Source organism: Rousettus aegyptiacus, unplaced genomic scaffold (genome assembly GCF_014176215.1).
Source record: "Rousettus aegyptiacus isolate mRouAeg1 unplaced genomic scaffold, mRouAeg1.p scaffold_m13_p_14, whole genome shotgun sequence".
NCBI lineage: Eukaryota > Metazoa > Chordata > Mammalia > Chiroptera > Pteropodidae > Rousettus > Rousettus aegyptiacus.
The window spans coordinates 29,307,230-29,331,887 of record NW_023416289.1 but is presented as its reverse complement, the minus strand read 5'-3'; the positions used below and the strand labels follow the sequence as shown (position 1 = coordinate 29,331,887).

Genomic DNA, 24,658 nt, shown 5'->3' with positions numbered 1-24,658 from the left:
AGGGATTATGAAAGCCTGGCAGACTCCACTGGGGGCCATTTCCTCCATGCCCCACAAGGTCATTATGGCTTTACTGTGGTCAGTGATTCAGAGAAACAGTGCTCCTCACATCACTGGCACGTATCAGAGCCCAAAACATTTCGAGCTCATTTTTCATTGCAATGAAACATAGACCATCCAGGGCATGAATTCCCTGACCTTCTGGCTCTGTATGGCCAGTAACCCCCGAGCAGAAGTAGCTCAGTGTCCCCTCTGATGTACTAGTGGGAGACATTTTGATTTCCAGATCCTTTGCCCATGGTTTTGTTTGTTTGTTTGTTTATTTGTTTTTTTGAGTGGAACATGATGACCTTTGGGCAGTTGAACAAAGGCATCAGGGTTGCTGGAAAATAAGCCTTGAAGAGGGGACCGACCTCAGTAACATTTTTCTACAGAGAGATTCTCTCCAGTTTTCTAGAGTAAATAACTCATCTTGCTGGCCTCTTGATGCTGCATGGAAATGTGTCTCAAATGATGTCCTGTGTCAGTCAGCACTTGGGCTGTGGGATTTGGGGAAGAATGTAGAGGGTGGGCATCAGTGAAACAGCTAACATGAGGGTTCTGGGGATAGATGCTTCGAAATGCTATTCCAAGAATCCCAGGGGTCTGAAAGGGCCACTGTCACAGAAGGAGTGAGTGGACTCTATGTAATTAATGAGGTTCTCAAGGAGGTTTTAATACCTACTACTGCCCAAGGTTCTAGATGATTCCTGTACCAGGGAATTCACATCTTCACATCCCAGTAATGTGCGGGGCTGCAGAAAAGCCTGCGGTTTATATTAAATAGTGAATGACTAATACTTAGAATCCTGACAGTGAGGCAACTGGAGAGATAAGGAGGCAAGTGGGTACCCCGAAGAGATGAGGGAAGGCTAGTGTTGCGGATCGGTCGGGATAATGTCAAACGGATCTCTTGGCAGTTCTCATCGGTAGCCCGAAGGCATTTAAGAGACAACCAGGAACTACTGTCAAGGTTGTCTCTTCTCCTAAGAGGCTCTGGTGGAGACCGCCGGCCTCGGTGTCATACTAGGTGGGATGGCTCGGGGTCTGAACTCTGAGAAATGAACCACATTTGCATGCAACCTCGAACCCTGCATGGGATCCTGAATGGGAACAGGTAAAGGACATTAGTGGAAAACCCTGCAAAGTCCAAATAAAGTCCGGTGTTTAGCTAATTATCTCCTTCCAATGTTGGTTTCTTTATTTTGACCAATGGACCACAGTCATGGGAAAGGAAAACACAAGGACTCTTGGAACTATCTTTGCAATCTTTCTATAAATCCAAAATTATCCCAAAAGAAAATAAAATACATTTATTAAAAAAAAAAAGCCACAGGTAAAAGCACCAGGAGGCTGGGGGAAATGGAAGAGGGGCAGGTGGGGTGGGCAGAGGGCAGAACGGATAGCTCCGAGAGCCTCTGAGAGTCAATTATAAACCTGGAGGGGAAGGAGGTATGGCTCTGTAGGAAGCAATGAGGCAGCAAACTCTGGCTCTTCACTCACTTTTATAACGGAGCCGAGAATGTTGAGGGTAGGGTTTGAGTTATAAAAATGGCAAACAGTTAGCCTTGATCTTGAGTTCTCAGCACTGACTCTTCTCACCTGGAAGGCAGAATGGAGGATTCTGCTCCTGTTATATTTCAGAATAATTGAGTAAACAGTATTTAGGGATATCTATAGACACCTAAAGACAAACACTGGGTAATTGTGCCACCAGGCATTGGAAACATCCTAGTATCTGACTGGCTTCTTTTCCCCAGCTCTTCTGTCCTGTCGGGATTATGAAATCCTGGCAGACTCCACTGGGGGCCCATGGCGTCAGCATGAGCGTGAAAACCGGCAGGCTCTATTTCCTCTTTCAATTCATCCTGTGAAACTATGCCTAACTCTGCACTGAAACCCCTTTTAAAAACAAAGAAGACTAAATTGCAGCTTCTAACACATTATTCATCTTGGAGACAAGAATGAGTTCAGAAAGGCTGCTTTACTGAGCCATTGCTACCAGCCAGCATGTAAGACCGGGCAGCAAAGATACAGGTCTGCTGGGAACCCTCAACCTTTGGCTGTGACGCAGTCAGCAGGCCAGTGTCCGTGGCAGGAAAGGCTCGAGAGGATGCTACCTCCAATGCCCAGGTGCTTTCCTACAGCTTAGCCCTGCAGTGGCTAGTCCAGGAGCCCTCCTCTCCCGATCCCCTGGAGGCTGGGAGGGATGATGCAAGGTTGGCATTACGTTGCCTCCTGGGAAGCTCGCCATCCACGTGGAAGGTCTGACCTCTGCTGGCTAATTCTAACATTGCCAGGCTCCTACCCAACTTCTAGGCTGTGTTGCATCAGCCAGCAGGAGCTTAGTGAAATTGCGGCCTGGCTGGCTCTAGTCTTGGATGAAGCAGGCTCACCGCCACCCCCACAGCATTTTTGCAGGCTGCTGGGTTGTGAGGGTGTGGGCAATGGGGTGAAGCTCACCTCTGAGGCTTCTTTCTCGTGGTGGAGGGAATTACATCCACAGCTCATAGTCCTGTGTTAGTGGCCCATTAGGAGTGCTCATTCTCTCTAAGGAAGCTCCATCTGCCGTTGGAGCCCAGGGCCCAGTTTTCATTAACCTCTGGTCCTTTGGCCCTTTTTGCTCATGCCTTTGGCCCCAGACAGGGTCAGGTCATCTGTTTCTATAATGGCAAGAAGGCGCTCAGTCTACACCACCCTGGCCACCTGGACCACGGACCAAAGTGGTCTGATGCTAGGAGAAAATAGGACATTACTTCCTACTTTTAAAAATGTTATCACAAAGAAATGTAGACCCCTTCCCAGGGGACTGGGCAGGCATAAGTTAAGGGTCAGAAATAGGAGGGTGAGGATGCCCAGTTCACATAGTGCCTGGTAATTTTAAAATGTGGTAAAACTTTTCTTTACTTTTGCTTGTTATTTTATCATTATGATTACTAAATACATTTATATGAACATTTCACATGTGCCCATGGGGAAGCCGAATTTTCCTGTGTGGCGTGATTGTCGCTCTCTGCTGGCTGGTCTCAGCACTGAACAGAAGTTTCCTCCTCTTTGTCAGGGGCTCAACCACATTTCTGGAAGATGGAGATGATTCACCAGCCAGGAAGCAGCTCTTGACGCCTTGTGTGTTACGATGAGTCAGTGAGTGGGCTGTAATGAAGTTACGAGCAAATGAGCCTGCAGGCTCAGTGTGTCCCCCAGCCTCATTTTCTGGGAGGTGAGCATTGGTTTCCTAGACCCTAGCCACTGTGTTCTAACTTCTTCACAGCACTGGTTTTATAGGCTTGCTACTTTCTGGGATGAACTGAGGGTAACATTAAAGACATTACTCAGATAAAAAGAGGTTCCACATCCTCACCAGCATTTGGTGTTGTCAGTGTTCTGGATTTTGGCTATTCTCATAGGTGTGTGGTGGTGTCTCCTTGTTTTAGTTTGCATTTCCCTGATGACAGATGATGTGGAGCAATCTATGTGACTTATAACATCCTTAGTTAACTATATATTCATAGAGGATATTTGAGAGACTGGGATGTCAGAGACACACTGAGGGGACATTAAGAGCCAGAGTGGAGGCCCGCATGGGAGGGTCCAGATGGCAGAAAAGGAACATGAAGACCTCACACAAGGTAACGGCAATTTCACAGGTGTCACAACTTTGCCTTGGATCAGCTTCCACCCATTTCTACTTTGTGTTTTTACTCTCAGCATTGACAGTGTCTTCAGAGTCCATTGTTGCAGAATTCCCCTCTGCCTACCCCAGGCTTTACTTCTCAGGCTAGAGCAAAAAATGAAAAGGGAGGGAGAGGGGAAGAAAGGAAAGTCAACATATGATATAAACCAGTGATAGCCAATACCAAATTTGTTAATAAGGGTGTTAAGGATTAGAATGAAAGGTTTACAATGAGACGATCAAGCTTCGTGCAAAGTCCATATGTAAGGAAGGCGGGACTTGAATATTATTCAAATTGCATCAGAATTGGTTTACCTCTCATCTGTTGACTGTAAATTTATTCATCAGTCCTATGTTCCTCTGCTAGAACTTTCTAAATATTCATTTTTGTCTCAATTGAGTTTTGATTTCAAATTCTGAGATTTTGTCTTTGGAATGAATGATCCACATACAGTATATTATTTGACCAGTTATTTGACCAACTAAAATATTTTCCCTCCTCTGATCATGCCAGACAAATGTTCTCTGCACCACTTTGAGTCATTTGAGGACTTAATAAAGTCACTGTTTATTCATAAGTTATTAACATTTAACAAACAGTATAACATTTGTTCCAGAGATATAAAGGCGAATAAGATAAGGCCTGAGGAATTAAAATTTCGTGGAAAAGAGATACAGCACAGTTATAATTAACATGCATTAAGTTTCTGGAGTACCCTCATGATAATTGGAGGAAATGCTATTAATGGTAAAATCTTGACTTACTTGAAAATCAGATAGCATGAATATCATTCCTGGTATGTCTTGAAATACTGGGCAACACTTAACCAATTCTCCAATCCAGTTCTCTGAGCGCTATTTAAACATACAACCATCAGAGTCTGATGGAGAAGTCTTTGTTGATTTCACATGGTTTGTGTTAATTGTATCATTCATGATTGTGGCCAACAACAGACAGAATGTGGTTAGCTCTGCGCTCAGAAAGTAGTTTTTAGAACCACATTTCCATGAAAGATTAGCACCTTGCCTCCTCCAGGTGGCCGGACATTCGAACCACGTGGAAATAAGAGGGACAGAGAAGCCATTCTGGAGATTTAGGAGGTTCTAGTGCAAGGGTTCCTAACCCTTGGGCCCGGACCAGTACTGGTTCGTGGCCTGCCAGGAACCAGGCTGCACAGCATGTCAGTGGCTAGCAAATGAGCCAAGCTTCATCTGTATTTGTAGCCGTTCCCCAGAGTCACCGCCTCGGCTCCATCTTAGATCATCACCTTAGATTCTCATAGGAGCACTGGTCCCAGGTGCTAAAAAGGTTGGGGACCACTGTTTTAGTGGGTGCAATCTATTTTTATAGCTAGACAGCTAGAAGGTGAGGGGCTGCCGCATGAACCCTAAGTGTAAGTTGTTGATTATGAGATGATGGGTTTGACAATTGAGCTGGTCCCTGGGTCAGGCAGAATTAAAGAGCCAGATGCTCAAAATAGCGATATTATAGTAATTTAAAAAATAGACTTTCTTTAAGAATCAACATTTTCAACTATTTGGTCAAGGAGTTTTATCTTCTTAAAAACAAACTTCGCAGTAAGGACAGGTTTCCCCTGTTTTGCATACGATGTTTTTTTTTTGTTTTTTTTTTTTTTGTTTTTTGTTTTGTTCTTTTCTGGTTCAGTGCCTCTTACCCCTGCAAGAAAGAGAGCTAATTTTGGACTGTGTTTTAGTAGGCTTAGGGGACACACTTTCTGGGACAAATGTGAGCCTGATGGCTCACATGGGTGGCCTGCAAGGTCTGTGGTTTCCTTTCAACCTGTTCACTGACTCATTGTGGGCTCTATGACATTAAAGGTGGCTTCCTAATTTGCAATTAGTTTGTCCAGCATGGTCTCTGTCTTCTGTTACATTTTCTGTCTAGGTTTTGGTGTTTCCCTCTCCCCAATTTTTGCATCCAATGATTTTAAAAAATGTCCATAGATCTTCCTGTGATGCCTATGAGATCTGGTGAAAAAGAATATAGGGAAAGCGCAAGAATGAAGGAGGCCCTGCGCATGTGACCTAAGCAGATGACTGAGGCTGCTACGCAGATCTTTGTTTAATATCAGTCAGCAGGAAATTCTCCCAAATGCTGAGATGTCATGCGTGGGAGGGAAGACTATAAATGACTTTGAAGTTTCCTTCATTATACCCGTCTGTGTTTTCCAAATGTCACAAATTAGTCTATATTGGACATGGTTAGTGATTAGCATCTCTGCTTTACACACAGAAGGTCCCAGGTTCGCGCCTCAGTGGAGCCATGGTCCATCGTCTATAGCCATGCTGCCCTGAACAAGCCTGATGTCTGATCTCAGAAGTTAAGCAGGGTTGGGCCTGGTTAGTACTTGGATGGGAGACCACCTAGGAAAACCAGGTACTGTAGGAATAAATAAAATGAATAATAATAATAATAATAATGTCTATATTAATTACACACTAAAAAACACAATTACGAAAATGAAGCAATGTTACATTTCAAGTAATATGTTAGACTAGGTTATTTGGACCAATCCTCCAATTAAAAACAACTAATGAATGCTGGACAAATGTTTAATTGAGTTTTCTTAAAGGTATCAGAAAGCTAACAAGAAATAAAGGATCACCGAATTGGAACCAAACAGAAAACAAACAAAAAATTAGGTAGAAACTGGGCTTTTAGATGGCTCTTGTTTCCAGGTATAAGCATGTGGTGCCACATTTGACTTTGAATCTGACGGCTTCAAAGGGCAAGGGAAAAAAAAATCGTCAAACTCCAGGCTGCCCAGGTGGGATCTTAGAGGAAATACCTGCCAGTTATGCTGAGATACAAGAGTTGTGCCTAAAGTATGAGGGTAATGCAAAAGGGACCCTGCCCCCAGTACCCAAGTAACCACAAGGAGGTCACCTCGGTGCTGAGCAGGGTGGGAAGGCAAGATCCTCGAGATACTGTAACCACAGCTCCATCCTTCCTTGGATTTTCAGCCTAAATTTGCATCCCTGGGGTTGTCTGATAAAACTTACACCATGAATCTGGACTCAGGATATCATGAGCTGGCAATGCGTATGGTTGTCTGGCAGAAGTGAGAGCGTGGTGGCTGGGTCTTCTGTTTTGTATCTCAGGTGATCTGGCGTAATGGCATAATTGGATACACATTGTAGTGTCCACTGAATGAAATGATTTTCAGCCAGTTCAAATCATAACCTCATTTCGCAGTAGATCGAATCTCTTAAATATGGACTTTGCGTTTTACTTTTCTAAGCTTTCTTATGTTTTCACTAGATTCTCTCAAGAATTCTGTGTAGTGGGTGGGCAGACTTAATATTCTCACTCTTTAGATGGGAAATATGCAAAGAACTACCTCATCTATACCACACTTGAGGGAACTTTCCAGTTACAGTTATGGATAATTGGTGGTGAGGGTAATTTAGAAGTTAGGTCCATTATTATTTTTTCTTCTCTGGATTTCAACTGGAAGACAGCAGAGGGCGCCTGATCACACCAAAGGACACTTGAAAGTTAATGATATATTAAAGATAATCTATTAAAGTTTCAAAAATGTGAATTTTACTAAAATAGGACCCTATACTTAATCTTTTCACTATTTTAGGATTCTTATCTCATTTTAAATGTTCTATTCTCTTTCTTTGTCAGTAATGAGAATTTCGACCTTACGTAAATCACCATGTCATATAATTCATGACACACAAGAGCCTTCCAATTCAACTTCAAGGTTCTTTCAGTTAATAAAAGTATTAAGCTCTGCGTCTACCAGATCCTTCTAAATCTTCAAAAGCCCTTAAGAGGGAACCACTATAATAATGTACTGCAGAGAGATGTGCTGTGCCTGAAGGGCCATCTTGCTTTAAGTGAACTGCCTCATGGTTACCTAATATTCTTAGAAAAGAATAAAAGTATTAGGCATATAAACTTTAGTTCTTAAAGTCGTATTGCAGTAGAAGGAAAGTAATGATTTCCACGGAGCAATAGTGAGGATATAACCTTTTATAGCTCATTGTTGACGATGATTGTCTGAAGGCTCTGGAGTCAGGTTTCTTGTGAAATTCTTCAGGTCCATCTTGATCAGCTCCTAACTGGTTCTTTTTTCTATCATCACACATGTTTTCCTATTCTCTAACAAGCAGTGCTAGAGATAGTGGCAGTCTGAATCCTATTCTACCTTTCCTTTCCATAGTTTAACCAAATTTAATTTCCCTCTTAAAGAACTAGGTTTCTGTGCCAGGCATGGAGTTGTTTGGAAAAGCGTTCTTTCCTGGCTGTTCAGTGATTTGCAAATTGATTATATCGAAGGTAATTTAAGGCTGAGAGCCCTGTGGTGGTTCATCCACAAAGTAAGAAACTAGAAAATTTCCTGATTTATGCTTTTCCTTTGCCAAATGTTTGCTTGTGCTTGTCCTTAATTTGTTCTGTTTACTTGATTAGAAGCCATCTTCTAAGTAATAAGCATTTTCACTCTGCTCTGTCCAAATCATAGCATTGCATGTCCTACAAATGTTTTTCCCATTTATTACATTATTTGAGTAAAAAACTAGAGTACAATTTCCTAGCGGGCAGTTTTTGTTTCTTAGGCTTGGTAAACTGACTACCATCGGAGGGGAATGTTATTAGCCCTGTTCTACAGATGAAGAAATAAATCCTCTAACACAGGACATTTGAGGAAAGTCACACAGAAGTGTATTTTTCTTGTTGAGCACAATATCCTCAGCACCCGAGTAGTACTAGAGAGTTTTACGTGGGAGAAGGGATTGTCTTCATCCCTTGGGTTGCAAATTCTTCTCAGTATATGAACATATTTCTGGGGGATGAAGCCACAGCAATCATTTAATTTCCAAACGGGTCCAAGGTAGAAAAAATGTGGCGTCCTTACAGAGTCACCCAAATTGGGTCATTCTACACAATCTGGCTAAGCCATTTACCCAAATACAATAAACACTGAAGCAAGCCTTCAAGTCCAGACTAGGTACATCCGAAAGCGACAGGCACTGCATCCCCAGGGACAGCTGAGGGTGGAGAGACCCGGGTGTGGGACGGCAACTTTCCATGAGGACGTCAGTTACAGAGCACAAGGCCCGTAAGCGGGTTTCCTAAGACGTGGGCTACAGCCTTCCCACCCGGAAGTGACGCACTTCCGGGACTCGCCCCGCCCCTCGCAAACGCATTTCCTGCGCGCCGCGCGCCTCTTTCCATCTGTTTAGGTGTTGCGGCACTTCCTCGGACCCGGCGCGATGGGCAAAAAGGGCAAGAAAGAGAAGAAAGGCCGTGGGGCGGAGAAGACGGCCGCCAAGATGGAGAAGAAGGTGTCTAAGCGCTCGCGGAAGGAGGAGGTGAGCGAGGCCCACCGGGACGGGCCCCGGTGCCCGGGTCCTCCTATGCGCGAGCTGTTGTGCTCCTCTCTGCTGTCATTCTTCGTCCAATGTCATCATCATTGCCGGACTTCGTTCTGCCTGGTGTTGGAGGGGCCCGGAGTTAGTGTAGGAGGACCCGGGGGCGAGCAGGAGCGCCTCTGCAAGGGGCGTGACCTGAGTGGCAAAGGCTTAACTTCTGAGCCTCACTCGTCCTTAAAAGAGGGTGACTAATTCTCACAGCAACCCTAAGCAGTGCGCATCCGTGGAGTAAGTGGAACTCTGGGGCATTCCATAATAGTTGACGGTAATCACTGCTTTCTTCTCTGTCAACCCCTCTTCCCCGCTCTCTCTCCTTCACTCCCTCTCACTCAGCAGGGTTTGCAGATAGAACGGGGTTAAACTTAAGAGTTGAGCGTTCTGCTTTCTGTTGACTTGTTTACCTGCTCCCTAATCTGGGGCAATCAACAATGGTTAATGAATGCAGTGTGCCAAGCACTGTGCTGTCTGGGCTTTAATCCTCACAACCAAGTTGAGTAGGTCGCTTTGGCGTCCCCACCTGACAGGAAATCAGAAGCTAACAGGTTACACTGCTCAGGGTCACACAGCTGTGAAGGGTTAGGAACTGGGAGAGATGGGAGTTGAAGCAGGTTGTCTGAAAGCAGAGTCTGTGCTCCTAGTGAGTGGAGCAGCCAAGCCTATTCCCAGCAAGACACCCCTGTGGAAACGTCTGTCCTCATGTGACTGGGGCCAACCGTATAATGGTAGGCCTTAGTACCAGTTTGCGCCAGTACTGATAAAACATCTCTCCCATCGCATCTGCTGATCCTCATCCCAGCCACTCCTTCCACCCACCTTATCCTTGCCTTCCCTTCCACCTTAAGGAAGATAATTTCTCAGGTGCATGATACTGGACCAGGTGCTCTGAACTAATTATGACTCCAATAGTCCTTTCTCCATTCAGGTCTCTGTAAAGTTCCAATTGTTCAGTAATTTGTTTTGTAGTATGTTTGGCATTAGGGACGTGGTAGTCAGCAGGACAGCTGTTAGATAACTATTCACATAGAAGTAGCAGAACAAAAGACACTTTCATTGACCGCAGTGAAGGTGAAAATTGGCAGAGCCACTTTGGACCCCACTTTGTCAATATCTAGAAAAGTGGAAGCAGCCCAGCAGTTACACATCTAAAGGTTCACCTTGGAAAAATTCCCCCCAGCTACACAAAAATAGGTACAAGAATGGCCAAGTAGTGTTGTTTATAAAAACAACATTGGAATTGACCCAGATGTTCCTTCATCAGCAGATGGATAGATGAACTGTCATCACAGTGGTAGCTTTGCCATAGTGAAAGTGAATGGATTCAGTGTATCGAACTGTTCATTCCATAGGGTTGAGCAAAAAAGCAAGTTGCCAGAGATGATACAATATAACATTTACATGGAATTGAAAAATGTAAAACAATGCAGAAAGTCCTCACCTAGTCAATAGGTTCTGTGACTTTAAGTGAAACAGTGTACAGGCATACCTTATTGCATTTTATTGCACGTCACAAATGTTGCTTTTTTTACTAATTGACAGTAAGACCCTCCACCAGCAAAAATATTACGACTTGCTTTATTGCAATACTCTAATGTGATCTGGAGCCGAACCGACAATATCTCTAAGGTGTGGCTGTATACTAAAACCAATTTACCCTAGGCTAATTGATAATAGACAAGAGTTAAGTTCCTATTGCATCTCATCAATGTTATGAAACGATGTTATTGGAGGATCTACTGCAATATATGTATTGCTTAAGTATACATAACACATAGTAAAAGTATAAAGACATTGCTGGAGAGTAATGAGCACCCAGTTCCAGACAGTGGCTATTTTGAGAAAGTAAAGGTGATACACCCAGGGGAAGTTTGGGGTGGGGGTGCTGGTGGCTGTTTAGGCCTAGGGAATGTGGTGTTCTGATTAAAGGAACTGAGAGGAAGCCACTGCAGCCTGCAATGAGGAAGTGGGGTGGGAGATGAGGCTGGAGAAGAGTACAGAATAGTCTGGAAGTGTCAGTAGGTACAGGAAGGAAATCTACCTTCAGTGCGGAATGTGGAACCAGGGAAGAAGGGCTGTGTATGGGTGGGTGTGTTTGTGGGAGGGGGCCTGGGGGGAAAGGAGGGCATATGTCAGGTTTCAGCATGAGCAAGATGTGTGTGGGGGGAGCGAGCTTTCAAGAAGAGAATAAGAATAGAAGAGAACTTTTCTCTATGACACACAGGTCATGCATCACCTTTTTGGAGGATGGTAAAGGGGTACGTTAATGCAGGGAAATAGGCACTGGACTGGAGGTGGGAAGACTGGGCGCCAGTGCCCAGTTGGTCAGGTAAATATTAAATTGTCTGTAGTTGTAAAAATAGAAACCCTCATGCACAGAGTTGCTATAGCTCATAGTTGCTGAGCCCTCACATGCAGCCTCTGTTCTAAGCAGAATGACAAGTTTTGCTTGCTTGGAGTTTTTATTATTTTGATGGGAGGAAGGTGAAAAGAAAATGAATAAATAAATGAGCCAAAATTCTTAGACACTGCTATGCAGACAACAAAGCAGGCTTTTGAGGTGGCCCAGCCTTGGGTTTCCCAGAGGCGGTTGAAGATGCTGGTCTAGTGGAAGGCCATTCAGGGGGCGGGGGAGGGTTTGGAATGCGATGATACCTGCAGGGTGCATGCATCCATACTTCCAAGAAAACCGCCTCTGAGGTCAAGCTTTGAGTATTTTTGCATGTGTCATATTCTGTGTCCATGGGCAACGGAATGCCGACCCGGGCTTTTGCCTCCATAGCAGGAGTTAAGAAAACGTCTCACATGTAACTGCTTGTCTGCCTTTAGGAAGACCTTGAAGCTCTCATAGCCCATTTCCAGACACTAGATGCCAAAAAGACTCAGATTGTGGAAACACCCTGCTCCCCACCTTCACCAAGGTAAGTGAGCAATGCTCTTCATTATAGCTTCTGACAGTTTTCTTGTATAAACTGGAAAACTGCTTTAAAAAGGCAACATGTTTTCAGAAATAACCAGGCACTTGGGACATTTTCGTCATTAAAACCTGTTCCTCATCAGCTTTACAAAACATTTTTTTCCCTTTCTTCTGAAGAATGTGCATGAGGCTATTCAACTCTTTTGTCATGCAGAAACATGGAAATGAGGTCTCAGCACAGCTGCTCATCTGGGAAATTCTGCCAGGTTTGAAAGCTCCCCAGCTGATAACAATCTATGGACTAAAGTGATGTCCCAATGAGCTTTCATTTGGTTCATAAGATATTTTAAAAGGTGGAAAAGTTAAAATCACAGTAGGTTTTAGCTGTGTTTCTTTATAATACTTTTTAAGTTCTCGTGAAAGATGTGATTATTAAATATAAATTGTGTATAAACCATTTTAAATGAATTTATAAATTGTGAAAACTCCAGAGTCTTTTGTAGGATTTCAAACACTTGTGAGATAAACTGAAATGAGCAGGCTTTGGTTTTCTTCTGACTTCCTCTGTGTCAACTTCTTATTCCTCTCTGTCAGTTCTTGTCCTCTCGTCTTCTGAATTCCAGTTGTTTTATAATTTGATTTAAGGTTCTGTAATTCTTTTCTAACAGCAGAGGCAAGACACTGAATACACTAAGTTAGGAACCTAGGAAAGGCCTAATAAAGAGATAGTTTCCAAGTCCTTCACAAGTATCTGGGACTGTTTGGTTGAGAAATGATTTGCTTCATTTCCCTCAGAATGAGGTTTGTCTCACTAGAACTGTCATTAGCCTGAGGTCCAGCACTTCAGGAAGGGAGGTGGTTATAGTGTGATGCAGTTATGGTGCTGTCTTTGCTTCAGTGAGGTGCAGGTGATGGCTCTGGCACCTCACTTTCATGGTCCCAGGACACAGGATTTAATCATTACCTGTTCAGTTGTTGGGGATAGAGGTGGCGATGGTGGTGGGGGGGGGGGCGGTGGGGGGGGGGCGGGCGGGCAATGTGATTAGCCCTTGAGCTGATGAGCTAACAGCAACTTTCTAGCAGCCTCCCAAATTGGAGGTCCTTCCTATTCTTCATTTAACAAATTCCATTAAAAATGTGGTTTTATTTTCCCCTGTACTCGGCATGTTATCGTTGGGGACAAACAACTTCCACATGTGGTAGTTGTACATTTTCATTTGAATAGTTGAAGCACAAAAATCCTTGAGATCTTTAGTCTTCACATGTACAGCATCCCCGAGGGAAGCCACTTATGGATTGATTATTTTTGGATGACATTATAGAACTTTTCTTAAAGTAACTGCCCCAAAAGCCAGGTTTAATGTCAGGATATTTTTGATACGTGGGAAATTCAAAAGGGTCAGCTGGGAATGCTTCCTAACAGAAGGGAGGAGTTGACAGAGCTGAGATAAAATGAAGACCTCTTGGCTGGCAACCTTAGTAACTTCTTGCCTCTTACCTCTCTGTCATATTGTGGGACTAAAACCATGAAAATTACCAAGTTTTATAAGCGTGTTTATCTCGCAGGTATTGGCTCAGGTGTAATTTGATGGGAAAATAAGGACAAGGTGCTCAGTTGCATTAGTGCGTTAGGGGGGCCTGTGTGTCTGTGACCTGGAGAAGGGGCATAGACAGCAGTGACACTTCAGCATTCTGAGTCTAAATGGAATTGTTTTCCAAGCTGTGTGTGTTACTTTTCCTTAGAAAATTAACAAGCATTAAGTGACAACATTTGTGGCCAAAAAACTTTGGGAAACACTGGTTTCCTATTTTGGAAATTTTAATTGTGATGAAAATGTATACATAGAATTTGCCATTTTAACCATTTTTAACTGGACAATTCTATGGAATTACTTAACATTCACGATGCCCCCAAAATTTCATCATCCCAAATAGGAACTCTATACCCAGTAAGCAGTCCCTCTCCATTCCCCTCCTCCTAGCCCTTGGTGACCTCTACTCTATTTTCTGTTACTCCGATTTGCCTATTGCAGCTGTTTCATATAAGTGGAGTCATACAGTATCTGTCCTTTTTCACTTAGCATAATGTCCTCAAGGTTCAGGCACATTGGAGCATGCATCCGAACTTCATACCTTTTAAGATTGGATGGACCATATTTTGTTTATCTGTTCATCTGTTCATGGACACTTGGATTGTTTCTACTTTTGGGCTATTGTGAGTAATGCTATAATGAACATTGTCATACAGGTATCTTTTTGAGTCCCTGTTTTCGATTTTCTTGGCTATATACCTAGGAGTGGAAAATTTTTGTGTTTAACTTTTCGAAGAACTATGAGACTGTTCACTGTAGCATTTGCGGTATTGTAACACTGCTTTCTTTATTGCAGAATGTCCCAGCCTATGAAATGTTTCTGTATACAATAGATCCCCAAGAGAAAAAGTTTTTAGATTTCCCAAACTTACTTGACCTTGAAATCTTTCTATGGAAAAGGGTCTTTTGGAGTTTGTGTTTTGGAACACACCTTGGGGAACACCTTGAGGGGATTCTTAAGGAAGGGCATTTTCCAGTGATCTCAGGCACCACCCAACTTTCAGTACTGTCCACTGAAATGGTCAGGATGTGTATATTATTTTCTTACAGCTATTCTTTTGTCCTCCTGTGAAATAAATAGAAAGTTATCTGCCTTTTTTCTAGGTGGAAGGCATCTGGGATGTATATCAAAATGCTTAAATACTGGACTTTTTAGAGCAGTTTTAATTGTGATTTTAGAGTATACACTTTTAAAATAGGACAGTTCTGGACAACTTGGCACATAAGTAGGAGTACCTAGACTTGTCACTGCCTGATGCGTTTTAGCCAGATGTTATAGGAGTGGCCCAGGTCCTGCCCTCCTGAGACAGGGAGCCTGGATGCTAGTATCATGTCTCAGACTACTTTTAAGGGTGATGCTTTAGTTTCTTTTCTCAACCCCAGGCTCCTCTCATAAAAGTTTAGAAAAAGTTAGTCCCTGGTGGTAAAGCACTTTAATAGAAGGTAGAATGGCTCTCAGATTGGGCATCAAGTGGTTTGATTTTGTATTGATCTGCTATGTTTGTCTCTTACAGGTTAAATGCCTCATTCTCTGCTCATCCTGAGAAAGATGAATTAATCCTTTTCGGAGGTGAATATTTCAATGGCCAAAAAGTAAAGTATATATTTTTTTCTTTCCCCCCCAAGTTTCCATGGGTCTCATTTGGAGTAAAATTAATTTAAAGCAGTGACATCAAATCCTCATTGGTCCTTTAACTCTCCTCCCGTGTGTCCCACGTGCTGAGCCATCAGGTCTGGCATGCAGTGTTGTCCTTGGCAAGCCATCAGTGACCTTTAGGCTAACTCTTCTTACCACCTGCTTAAGGTTGACCAACACACTGCTCATTTGGGTTGCTTGTTCATTCTGTTCTTCCTCATGATGGATTCCTGAAGTTGTTTTGAATAGAAAAAGTACTGATCAGTTGTAAAGCTAATTTTTATTTTTAAGCAGGTCAGAAAGACCCGTGTTTCAGAATTGTATATGAAACAGTTAAAAAGCATAAATACACCTTCCTTGCATAGTGGAAAAATGCTTTTCGTGTCATCATCCCAAAGGATCCAGGGGACCAGCTGAAACCATCCTGCATTGATAGGATTTGCATTACTTTAAGAAACATGTTTTTCAGAGAAGGCTAGCAGCTGAGATCCTTTTTTCCACTAACTGTCACTTGCATGGAAGCATCATTCATAACAGTAAAGTTCCTCTTCCTTTCTGCAGACATTTTTATATAATGAACTCTATATCTACAACATCAGGAAGGACACCTGGACCAAGGTTGAAATCCCCAATCCACCTCCGAGGCGCTGTGCTCACCAGGTATGTGTCGATACTGACCCTCAGCCTTCCCTCTGTTCCTGTTGGGGCTTTACTCTGAGTATTCTGTTAGGGACTTTTCGACTTGGTAATTGATAGGTAGCCTGGTGCAGAGAGGCCGGGCTTTGCACATGGTCCTCACTTTGCTGTTTTTTAAACCTGGGTTTGTTACTGAGCTTCTTTGCATGTCATTGTCTTCATCTGTAAGACAAGGAGATGAACACCTGCTCCTCCAGGTGGTGTGAAGTTCATATTAAGTAATCCAGATAAAAATACGTAGTGTGGTGCCTGGCATGTAGCAGTTAACAAATTGCTCCATCTCCACTTGAGCAAGAGAGGCTCTCATAGGACTAAGATCTGGTGACTAGAGAGGTGAAAGAAGAAAACAATGTTCAAAAATAGGTGTAAATGGTACATGGAAAATAATTATTATAGAGTGAAGGAGTTGTAACCAGGGATAATGAAGGGATAGCACTAAATCTGCATGTTGTAGGCTAGTTTCTGCTTACCCCAGGAGGACTGTGTCACCACTGTTAATTCCTCAGAGAAGGGATCCTGGTTTCAGATTCTGTAAGCTCCACGAGGACAGGCACTTGGTCTTCTTATTATAAACTAGTACTTGGAATGGTGTCGGCACTCAGAAAACAGTTCGAATGAGTAATATCTCTCCAAAGTGGAGAAAGATCATTGTACGAGCCCATCATGTGATTAAAACATTCCTGCACAGTATGTGGTTCTTCTTTTCCTGATTCTGTGCTCTGAAGTAGTCCACTGATGTGAAACTGGATCTGAGAGGAGGACCTGCCCACCTGAACTGCATGAATATCTTGTGCACATGAAGGCTCACAAGCGTTTGGACTGGTTTATCTTCCGGAAAAAGACAATTCACTTGATTTCAGGTTTAAAAATTACATCTTAGTAAGCTTGGATTTTAGTAAATTTATGGGTCATGATAGGTTCAAGTCCATTTAACAGAGCCCACTCTAGTTCTCAAGTGAATAATCTGCTCTAGGCTTCCAAGCTAAGGACCAAGTCCTGTCCTGTCCTATTGATGGGCACTCTGAGTCCACAATCCTCCTAAATGCCTTGTCAGGTTCCTGAGCCTCAAGAATGCCTAATGGGGCAGACGTGCTCCATGCCCAAGTCAAGTAATGCAGGCTTGGGATTCTTTTGTGTTTTTATCTATTTTAATTATTAACTATGTCTTTGAAGAATTAGAGTCATAAAAGTCTTTGAGATTTTTAAATTCATTTATTTGGCTGTGTGCTCAGCAGGCTCTGATTCACATGCATGCCTGATGAGGATTTTATCAGTCTGGAGTTTAATAATCTTGTAGTTAAGGTTGGCTTGCTGTTTATGCTGTGAATTTTACAATGAATCAGAACAATGGGAAACAGAAAATTGATAATAAAGCCTTTTGCCTAAAGGTCATTACAGTTCAAATTCTCCTAGATTAAATTCTGAGACATAAACATTTTCACATTATAGACAGTTTAATGAATATGATGTTCAAAGCCATATTTTTTAATCTCTTTAATAATTTAGCAGGCAAAAAGAGTAGAAAGAGAAAGCTTATATGTACATCCTTCATTCTCCTAGATCCTGAATTTTGGGAGGGGTGGAGTTTATTTTAGTGTGTAACTTGAGAGTTTACATGGCATTTTCTAAAATGAATACAGCTCAGTGAGAGAAAGTAAAGTGTCATAATGTCTACCTAATGTGTGACCGAGTGATCTAAGAGAGAAGAAGGGAGTGTTCAAACTCTCGGGCCTGGACTTTTGAGGATTCAGGGAGCAAGACTTGAGAATTGAGGCCTGAGTAAGAAGGAGGTGGTGAACATTGTTAGTTCCAGTCTTCTTATTCACCTGATGTTTGTTTCTCTCAAAGTAATAACTAAAACACTTGAAACAAAATGCATTCTCTCATAAAGTAAAAAGTTCCATATGGTTAATAAAAAAAGGCATCCGTGTTCTTATTGGCCTTTGTGCATTAATGAGCAGTAAGTAATTTATGGAGAAGAGTTGTTATATATAAAATGTTTATTCATGAAATAAGGAGAATCCTTCTGACAGTGTCCATTTGAGCTGCCGTAAGTGTTAGCCTCCAAAAAATTACAGCTTTATTACATTCCATCTGAGCAGGTATTGCAGGACTTCTAGACTTGTTCACTCAGGAAATACTGAGTATCTTTTATGTGCGAGGCCCCATTCTAGGACTGGGATATAGCGACAAGAAAAACATTTGCCAACTCCCGATTATGTTCCATATTTTGTGTTTTCTTTGGTCCTGATGGTGTCACATGTTTTTAGAATTCTGCTCTCATGAAGCTAAAGCATGAAGCATCATGTCAGAATTCATTTAGAGCCTCTGTGTTATTTTAGACTCCAATGGGCTTTTTTCTGGGGGTGGGGGCGGGGTGGTGAAGGGCATTTGGAAGGAGAGCTATCAAAGTTTTCCAGATGTGATTTTATTCCAGTTAAGTCAATGACAAACAAATCCAAATGCCTGGGAAGCATACAACCTCAAGGGACAGGTAAGACAGTGGATGCTGGTGAGGATGGCACATGCCTTGCACCTGGAGCAGGCAGAAGGCGTATACCCTTTGAGCAGTACCGTCTTACTTCTTGCACTTGGTTGGATAGTGCTTTGCCTGGGTTACATCTAGACAGAGAATGTTGGTTGTCAATTTAAAGTTACTTCAAAACCACTATGTGTGTGTGTGCATGAATATATTTAAAAGTGTTTTATTTTTATTGCTTACTTTCCAAAACACATAAGTTAATCACCAATAAGAGAGCCTTGGGGTATAAACTCTTCCGTAATTTTGACAGTGCAAAGGGAAGTGAGCAGTGAGTAGGGGTAAGGCCTGCTTCCATCTCTCTCTAGCCAGTGACTTCATTTCCCTCTAGAGTCCAGCTAGCTTTCTGCTGAAGAGCTGATAATAGTCCAGCTCGTACCTCAGTTATCTCGTCTATACACAGAAGAATTGTTACCTTAGAAGGATACTATAGGATAGGGGTCCCCAGTCACAGTAAGAGGTGAGTGGTGAGCGAGCGAAGCTTCCTCATCATTTGCAGCCTCTCCCCAGTGTTAGCATCACCACCTCAGCTCCACTTCAGATCATTAGGCATTAGATTCTCATAGGAGCACTTGTCCTGGTGGCAAAAAGGTTGGGGACCACTTCTATAGGAAGTAATTTTGTTAAAGTGCTTTGACGTCTTTTAAAGTAAGCTCTTTAAGACATCCTAATTGATCCTGAACCTATTGTTTTTATGTTATGTTTTGAGGTGAATTTGCATCTTTTGGGTATCTTTTAGCAAATTATTTTTTTATACTGCAGGACATTTTAGAGTACTGCATGTTTATTATAAGATCAGTTTTAACTGACAGTGACCTTGATAAAAATAAGTTCTTAGAGAAATTTGGCACTGATCAGTAATCTGAAGTGAATATCCTTCTGACCAGACTATTCCATTCCATTTTCTTAACAGTTATGAAATGAAAATATTTGACTTGGATTAGATTGAAAACTTCGAGTTTGAATTATAAGATCGCTAGTCTCCAAATTAGGCATTTCATCCATTTTTTTCTTATCCAAGAAGTTTTTCTTTTTCTCTTTTTCTTGTTACTTTGGCATAGTAGCCGTGTAATTGTTTTTACCCACAAAGACTTGGTTGAAAGTATTTGAATAGGGCAAATTATTTGAAATATTAGAATTTTAAAGCGTACCTTATCGAAGGTGAATGAACTGTATATTTTTACAATAGTGTGACTTTGTTGTCAAAACACGTGTGGAAACTAGTTTCCCATAGAAAATAGTAATAAAGATGTTTTAGTTTAAGCATCATCGAGAACTCTAGAAAATAAAGCGCTAACAAGATGTGTAATACGTGTGCTTTTTCTTTGGAAAGAAAGAAAAAATGAATTTATTTTACCCCGAAATCTATTTTCTTTGTCTTTAGGAGTGACAAGTAAAAAGATTTTTTTAAATTATGTATTTCCTTAAGAACTTAAATAATTAGCAGGAAGTACAGTTGTATTTTATTACAATTTATCTTTAACTAGTACATTCGAAGGGCTTCTCTCTGGGGTATTGCTTTGTATTGATGTGAACTGGAAGCGTGAACCCTGAGTGTCAGTGTAATTTTGCTGTGTGACCAGCACACTAGTGACCAGCCATTTGCTTGATTTAACTTGAATTTTCTAAGTATATCCAATGACTGGGGTTGTATTAGGTAATTGAGATGCCTTCTGCATTTTAATCTTCAACAGATGGTTCTGGTTTGAAGTTGTTAGGGAAATAATTTGCCTACATTACCTCTCATGTATTAATTTTGAAATTGTTTTTGAAAGAAGGTTGAAAAAGTTCCAGGTGACTTAAAAATCTCAGCACTAGATCCCAAACAGAAGTTAAAGTATTTGTAATTTTTCTTTTCTTTTTGACATCGAGTTCATTGATTTTCCTTCTCTCTATACATTTTTCTTTTTCAGTAATTTCTTCTTTGTTTCCTTCCTTCCTCTTTGGGTTTAATTTGCCTTTTCTAGCTTCTTACAATGAAAACATAGATCATTTATTTTAAATCTCCATTTATTTTAAACCTTCTTTTCTAATATAAGCACTTAAAGCTATACATTTCCCTTTAGGCACTGCTTTAGCTGCATCTCACAAATTTTGATGTGTTTTAGTATCATTCGGATTTAAATGACCTAATTTGCTTGTAGATGTCTTCTTCGACTCATGGGTAACAGTATTTAGAAGTGTGTTGTTTAATTTACAATTACTGAGGGATTTCCCAGATATCTTTTTGTTATTCATTTCTAATTCTGTTATATTCAAAGATCACTTCGTGTGATTTTGATCCTGTGGCCTAACATTTGATCTATTTTTGGTACATGTTCTGTGTGTATTGAAAAGAACGTACAATCTCTAGTTGGTGGATATAGTGTCCTCAGGATACGTTCACATTTTCCATATCCTTACTAACTTATCCCTGATAATCTTCTAAAGTTTTTGTCTACCATTAGCACAGCTACCTCAGATTTCTTAGGATTAGTATTTATTTGGCATATTTTTTCCATCCTTTCAATCTTAACCCATTTCCGTCTTTATAGTTCCAGTAATTTCTTGTGAACAGCACTGTAGTTGGGTCTTATTTTTATATCCATTGTGAGTTTTTGCTTTTTAATTGGTGTATTGATCTGTTAAATTTAATGTGATTATTAATATGGCTGTCAGTAATGTTTTTGATATTGCTTGTTTTTTGTTTGTCCCTTTTGTTCTGTATTTCCTTTTCTCTTTTTCTCTACCTTCTTTTGGGTTGATTATATTTTAATATCCTCTTTTTATCTTCCTTGTTAGCCTATTAGCTGTCCTTCATTTTTGTTTTTGTTTTAATGGTTGCTGTGAGTTTGCAGTATATACATCTTTATTTTAAGATAGTCTATCTCCAAATGATATTTTGCCATGTCTCATAAACTGTAAGAACCTTACAATAGAATACATACATTTTCTTCTTCCATCCTGTGTGCTGTTGTTATATATTTTATTTCCATATGTATTAGAAGCCCCACAATACATTGTTACTGGTTTCTCTTAGACAATTATTAAAGAAATTTTAAAATGAGAAAGGAAAATATTATATTGATTTACAAATCTACCATTCTAACAAACATTTTTCCATTGTGTAGATTTGTTTTCATATGGTGATGCTTTTCTTCAGCTTAAAACTTCATTTACCATTTCTTGAAGTGCAAGTCTGTTGACTACAAATTATTTTCAGCTTTTTTTCCTAAGTGAAAATATCTTCATTTTATATTCATTTTACAGGATATTTTTGCTAGCTGTAGCATTTTAGGTTGACAGCTGTTTCAGCATTTGAAAGTTGTTCTCTTTTCTGGCTTATATTGTTCTAATGAGAGAGGTCAGTGGTCATTCTTACCTTAATTCTCCTGTATTCAGTGTGTCTTCTCTTCCTTCCACAGGCAGCTTAAAAGATTTCCTTTTTATCTTTGGTTTTTTAGCAATTTGATTTTGACGTATCTTTCTGATTTTATGGGAATCCAGTACATGTATGTTAGACTGTTTAATATCTAATAGGGCAGTCAGTTTGTCTTTTTCTCTCCCCCTGCACCCCTTCCCCCGCCCCAGTCCATTTCTCTTTTGGCTTCATTTTGATAGTTTTTGTTACTCTTCAAGGTCAATAGATATGGTCTGAACTTGTGAATTAGTTTATATATGATATTTTTCAGCTTTAGAAGTTATTTGGTTCTTGATTATTGTTTCTATGTCTATTTATTATGTTCATGTTTTTTAAATTTTTGGACATGCTTATAACTGTTTTCAAGTTCTCATCTGCTAATTTTCTTATCTCTGTCAATTATGGGTGTCTTTACTCCTGATTGATCTTTCTCCTTGTAAGTCCTGTTTTCTCTCTAGAACCGTGTGGTTAGATGCAGGACTTTATGAATGCCACCTGTTGACTGTCTGGATTTTGTTTTCGTTTATCAGTCTTGGCAAATGGTTAAGTCACTCACATATCATCATGGTCCTTTTGAGACTTTCTCTAGGGTTGTGTAGCTCTAGGCCTTTCTTGGGTCTCTAATGAAGACTGGGTGTTCAGTGATATCTTTCACTATGCCTTCTAAGGTATTTCTTAACCGCAGCACAAATGTATCACTTAACTTCATTAAACTCAAAAAATGTGTTAGGTTTGGGCCTGACCTAATACTCCTCGTATCTACTTTAAAGATTTGAAATGACCAGTTTCTTTCCAATAGAACTGGGGTTTTAGAGTGATAGGAAACTGGATTGTTTCTTTATAGGTCAGTTATCTGTGCTGAGGTGACGTACATGAAACTGAGTGAAAATGGGAGTGGAGAGAGGGCTCTGTCATTCTCAGGTATGCCACCAGGACCCTCCAAGTAGTCCAGGGCAAGAGCAGCATTGGTGACAGAGCTGTGGTTCTGCAGCATTTTTAGGTGTCAGGCAGGTTGAAGGATCATGCTGCAGCGGGAGCTCTGGGGTGCTCGGAGAGTGCCTGTGGATGAAGCCTCTTGAGGACCGGCTTCTGACCTGCCCAGCATGAGCTTTTCTCTGAAGGGCAGGTAGGTATTCATGCAGGAGAATGCTCAGGAGCATCGTACTACCCAGCAGTGTCTGACCCAAGTCTCCTTCCCTTGCTGCAGGGAGGACATTCTGAGATGAGGTCAGGGCTTAGCATTTGAGTATTTTGGTTGTAAAGAAGGCTGACCTAGAGTTCTAGGGGAGGAGTCCAGTTTTATGTGTGTTACCATTTAGTTTTTACTTCGGTTTCAACAAATAAGCCAACAAATGAGTTCAAAAGCTCTGGACTAGATTGTATATGAATTGCTTTTAAAATTCCCCAAGTCTGTGTTTGTGTTTATAGCTATGGAAGTTATTTTATGTGAAATAGGATCCACTCTTATCTTGGCTACCTGAAAGACATTCCCTTACGCAGTATTTTCCTTTTCTGGAAGGGCATTTTAAATCATAGTTTTGACCTGCTTTTCTTTTACGAAGGATCTCTTGTGGCAATCCCCAACCTGGAGCCTGGAGTGTTACTCTCGCCCCATAGAGATGGAGCTTTCAGTGGGGTGGTGGAAACCTCAACTATGTGGTCATTGTAGGAACACCAAATGGCTTGGGCAAAGTTGTGTGTTTTTATCCTTATATTTCTGATACTAATGCAGGGTCCGAGATGTTAGGTGTTCTTGCTTCAATTTTGTTGAATAGGTGAGTAACCTTGGGAATGTAAAGTGTAATTCTCATGGGATGTGAGCCCTGGAGTACCTGTTCTCAGCCACTTCCCTGCCTCAGTCACATTGGTTCATGAGATGTGCCCATGGACCATTTGTTCTGTGAGTGTTTCGATATTGTGCTAAGCCCAGTAATAATTTGAAATATGCACATGTGAGTCTGGAAAGTCCAGTTGGCACGCTGCCAGGTCGGCGTGGCTTTTGTGCCACTCTGGCCTCTTGTGCGTGTGGCCCAACTGGTATTGTCTTCACTGCTTCCTGTTATGTTTAAATCTTTTAAAAATAAACATTAATAGTGTTATGTAAACATTACATATTACACACATTTTATTCATGTGTGCAGTTTTAGGCGTACAGTGCTTAATAGCTAGGAAAGGGACTAATGAGGGCAAGTAAACAGCTTTATTTTAGATATTTAATAAAAATACTCTAAGTTTGTGTTCTGACTATTGTTAACTTTTGACAGTTTTGTAATGAAATACAGGGTTGTCTTAAGTATAAGTAGATGTTCATTTTACAACTTAGGAATGCATGAAAGTAATTTTATTAGGTTTTGGCTTAGGAGAATTTGTCAGGTATTTTTCAAGAGCTTTCCCCTTAAAGGCAGGAGTGTGGGTGCTGGCTGAGACCATCACATGCTGTGCTCTGGTGGACAGTGCAGACTCTGGTCTCCACCTGTGGATGCAGCTGAGAGCTGTTTGGCTGTGCTCTGACCTGTCAGCCTTTCTTTTCATAGGCTGTGGTGGTGCCTCAATGCGGCGGGCAGCTATGGATCTTCGGGGGAGAGTTTGCTTCTCCCAACGGAGAGCAGTTTTACCACTACAAGGATCTCTGGGTCCTGCATTTGGCCACCAAGACCTGGGAGCAAGTCAGGTAAGGCGCTGGGTGGCGAGTCTAACCTCTGGGGCTCAGCTCTTGTCCCTTACCAGCATTCCAAGTTCACAGTGACAGGATGAGATCTCACAGAA

The 24,658-nt window shown here is 41.3% G+C and overlaps 1 protein-coding gene and 1 pseudogene across 3 annotated transcripts in view; both read left to right on the top strand.

Moving 5' to 3' along the window:
- The first annotated feature begins 6,006 nt into the window (after positions 1-6,006).
- Positions 6,007-6,122, top strand: LOC118611768 (annotated as a pseudogene).
- Positions 6,123-8,892: 2,770 nt separating this feature from the next.
- The window catches only part of KLHDC4 (kelch domain containing 4), a 47,852-nt gene continuing 32,086 nt past the window's right edge, over positions 8,893-24,658 (top strand). Inside the window, exons 1-5 of one of the 3 annotated variants that reach the window (XM_016129437.2) lie at positions 8,893-9,058; positions 11,942-12,033; positions 15,136-15,214; positions 15,819-15,917; positions 24,427-24,563. In XM_016129437.2, coding sequence (XP_015984923.2) covers positions 8,960-9,058; positions 11,942-12,033; positions 15,136-15,214; positions 15,819-15,917; positions 24,427-24,563 — 506 coding nt within the window. In that variant the 5' untranslated portion in view covers positions 8,893-8,959. Of the gene's footprint in view, positions 9,059-11,941; positions 12,034-15,135; positions 15,220-15,818; positions 15,918-24,426; positions 24,564-24,658 lie in introns of those variants that run through there. The other 2 variants (XM_036231534.1, XM_036231535.1) reach the window with 2 other exon arrangements.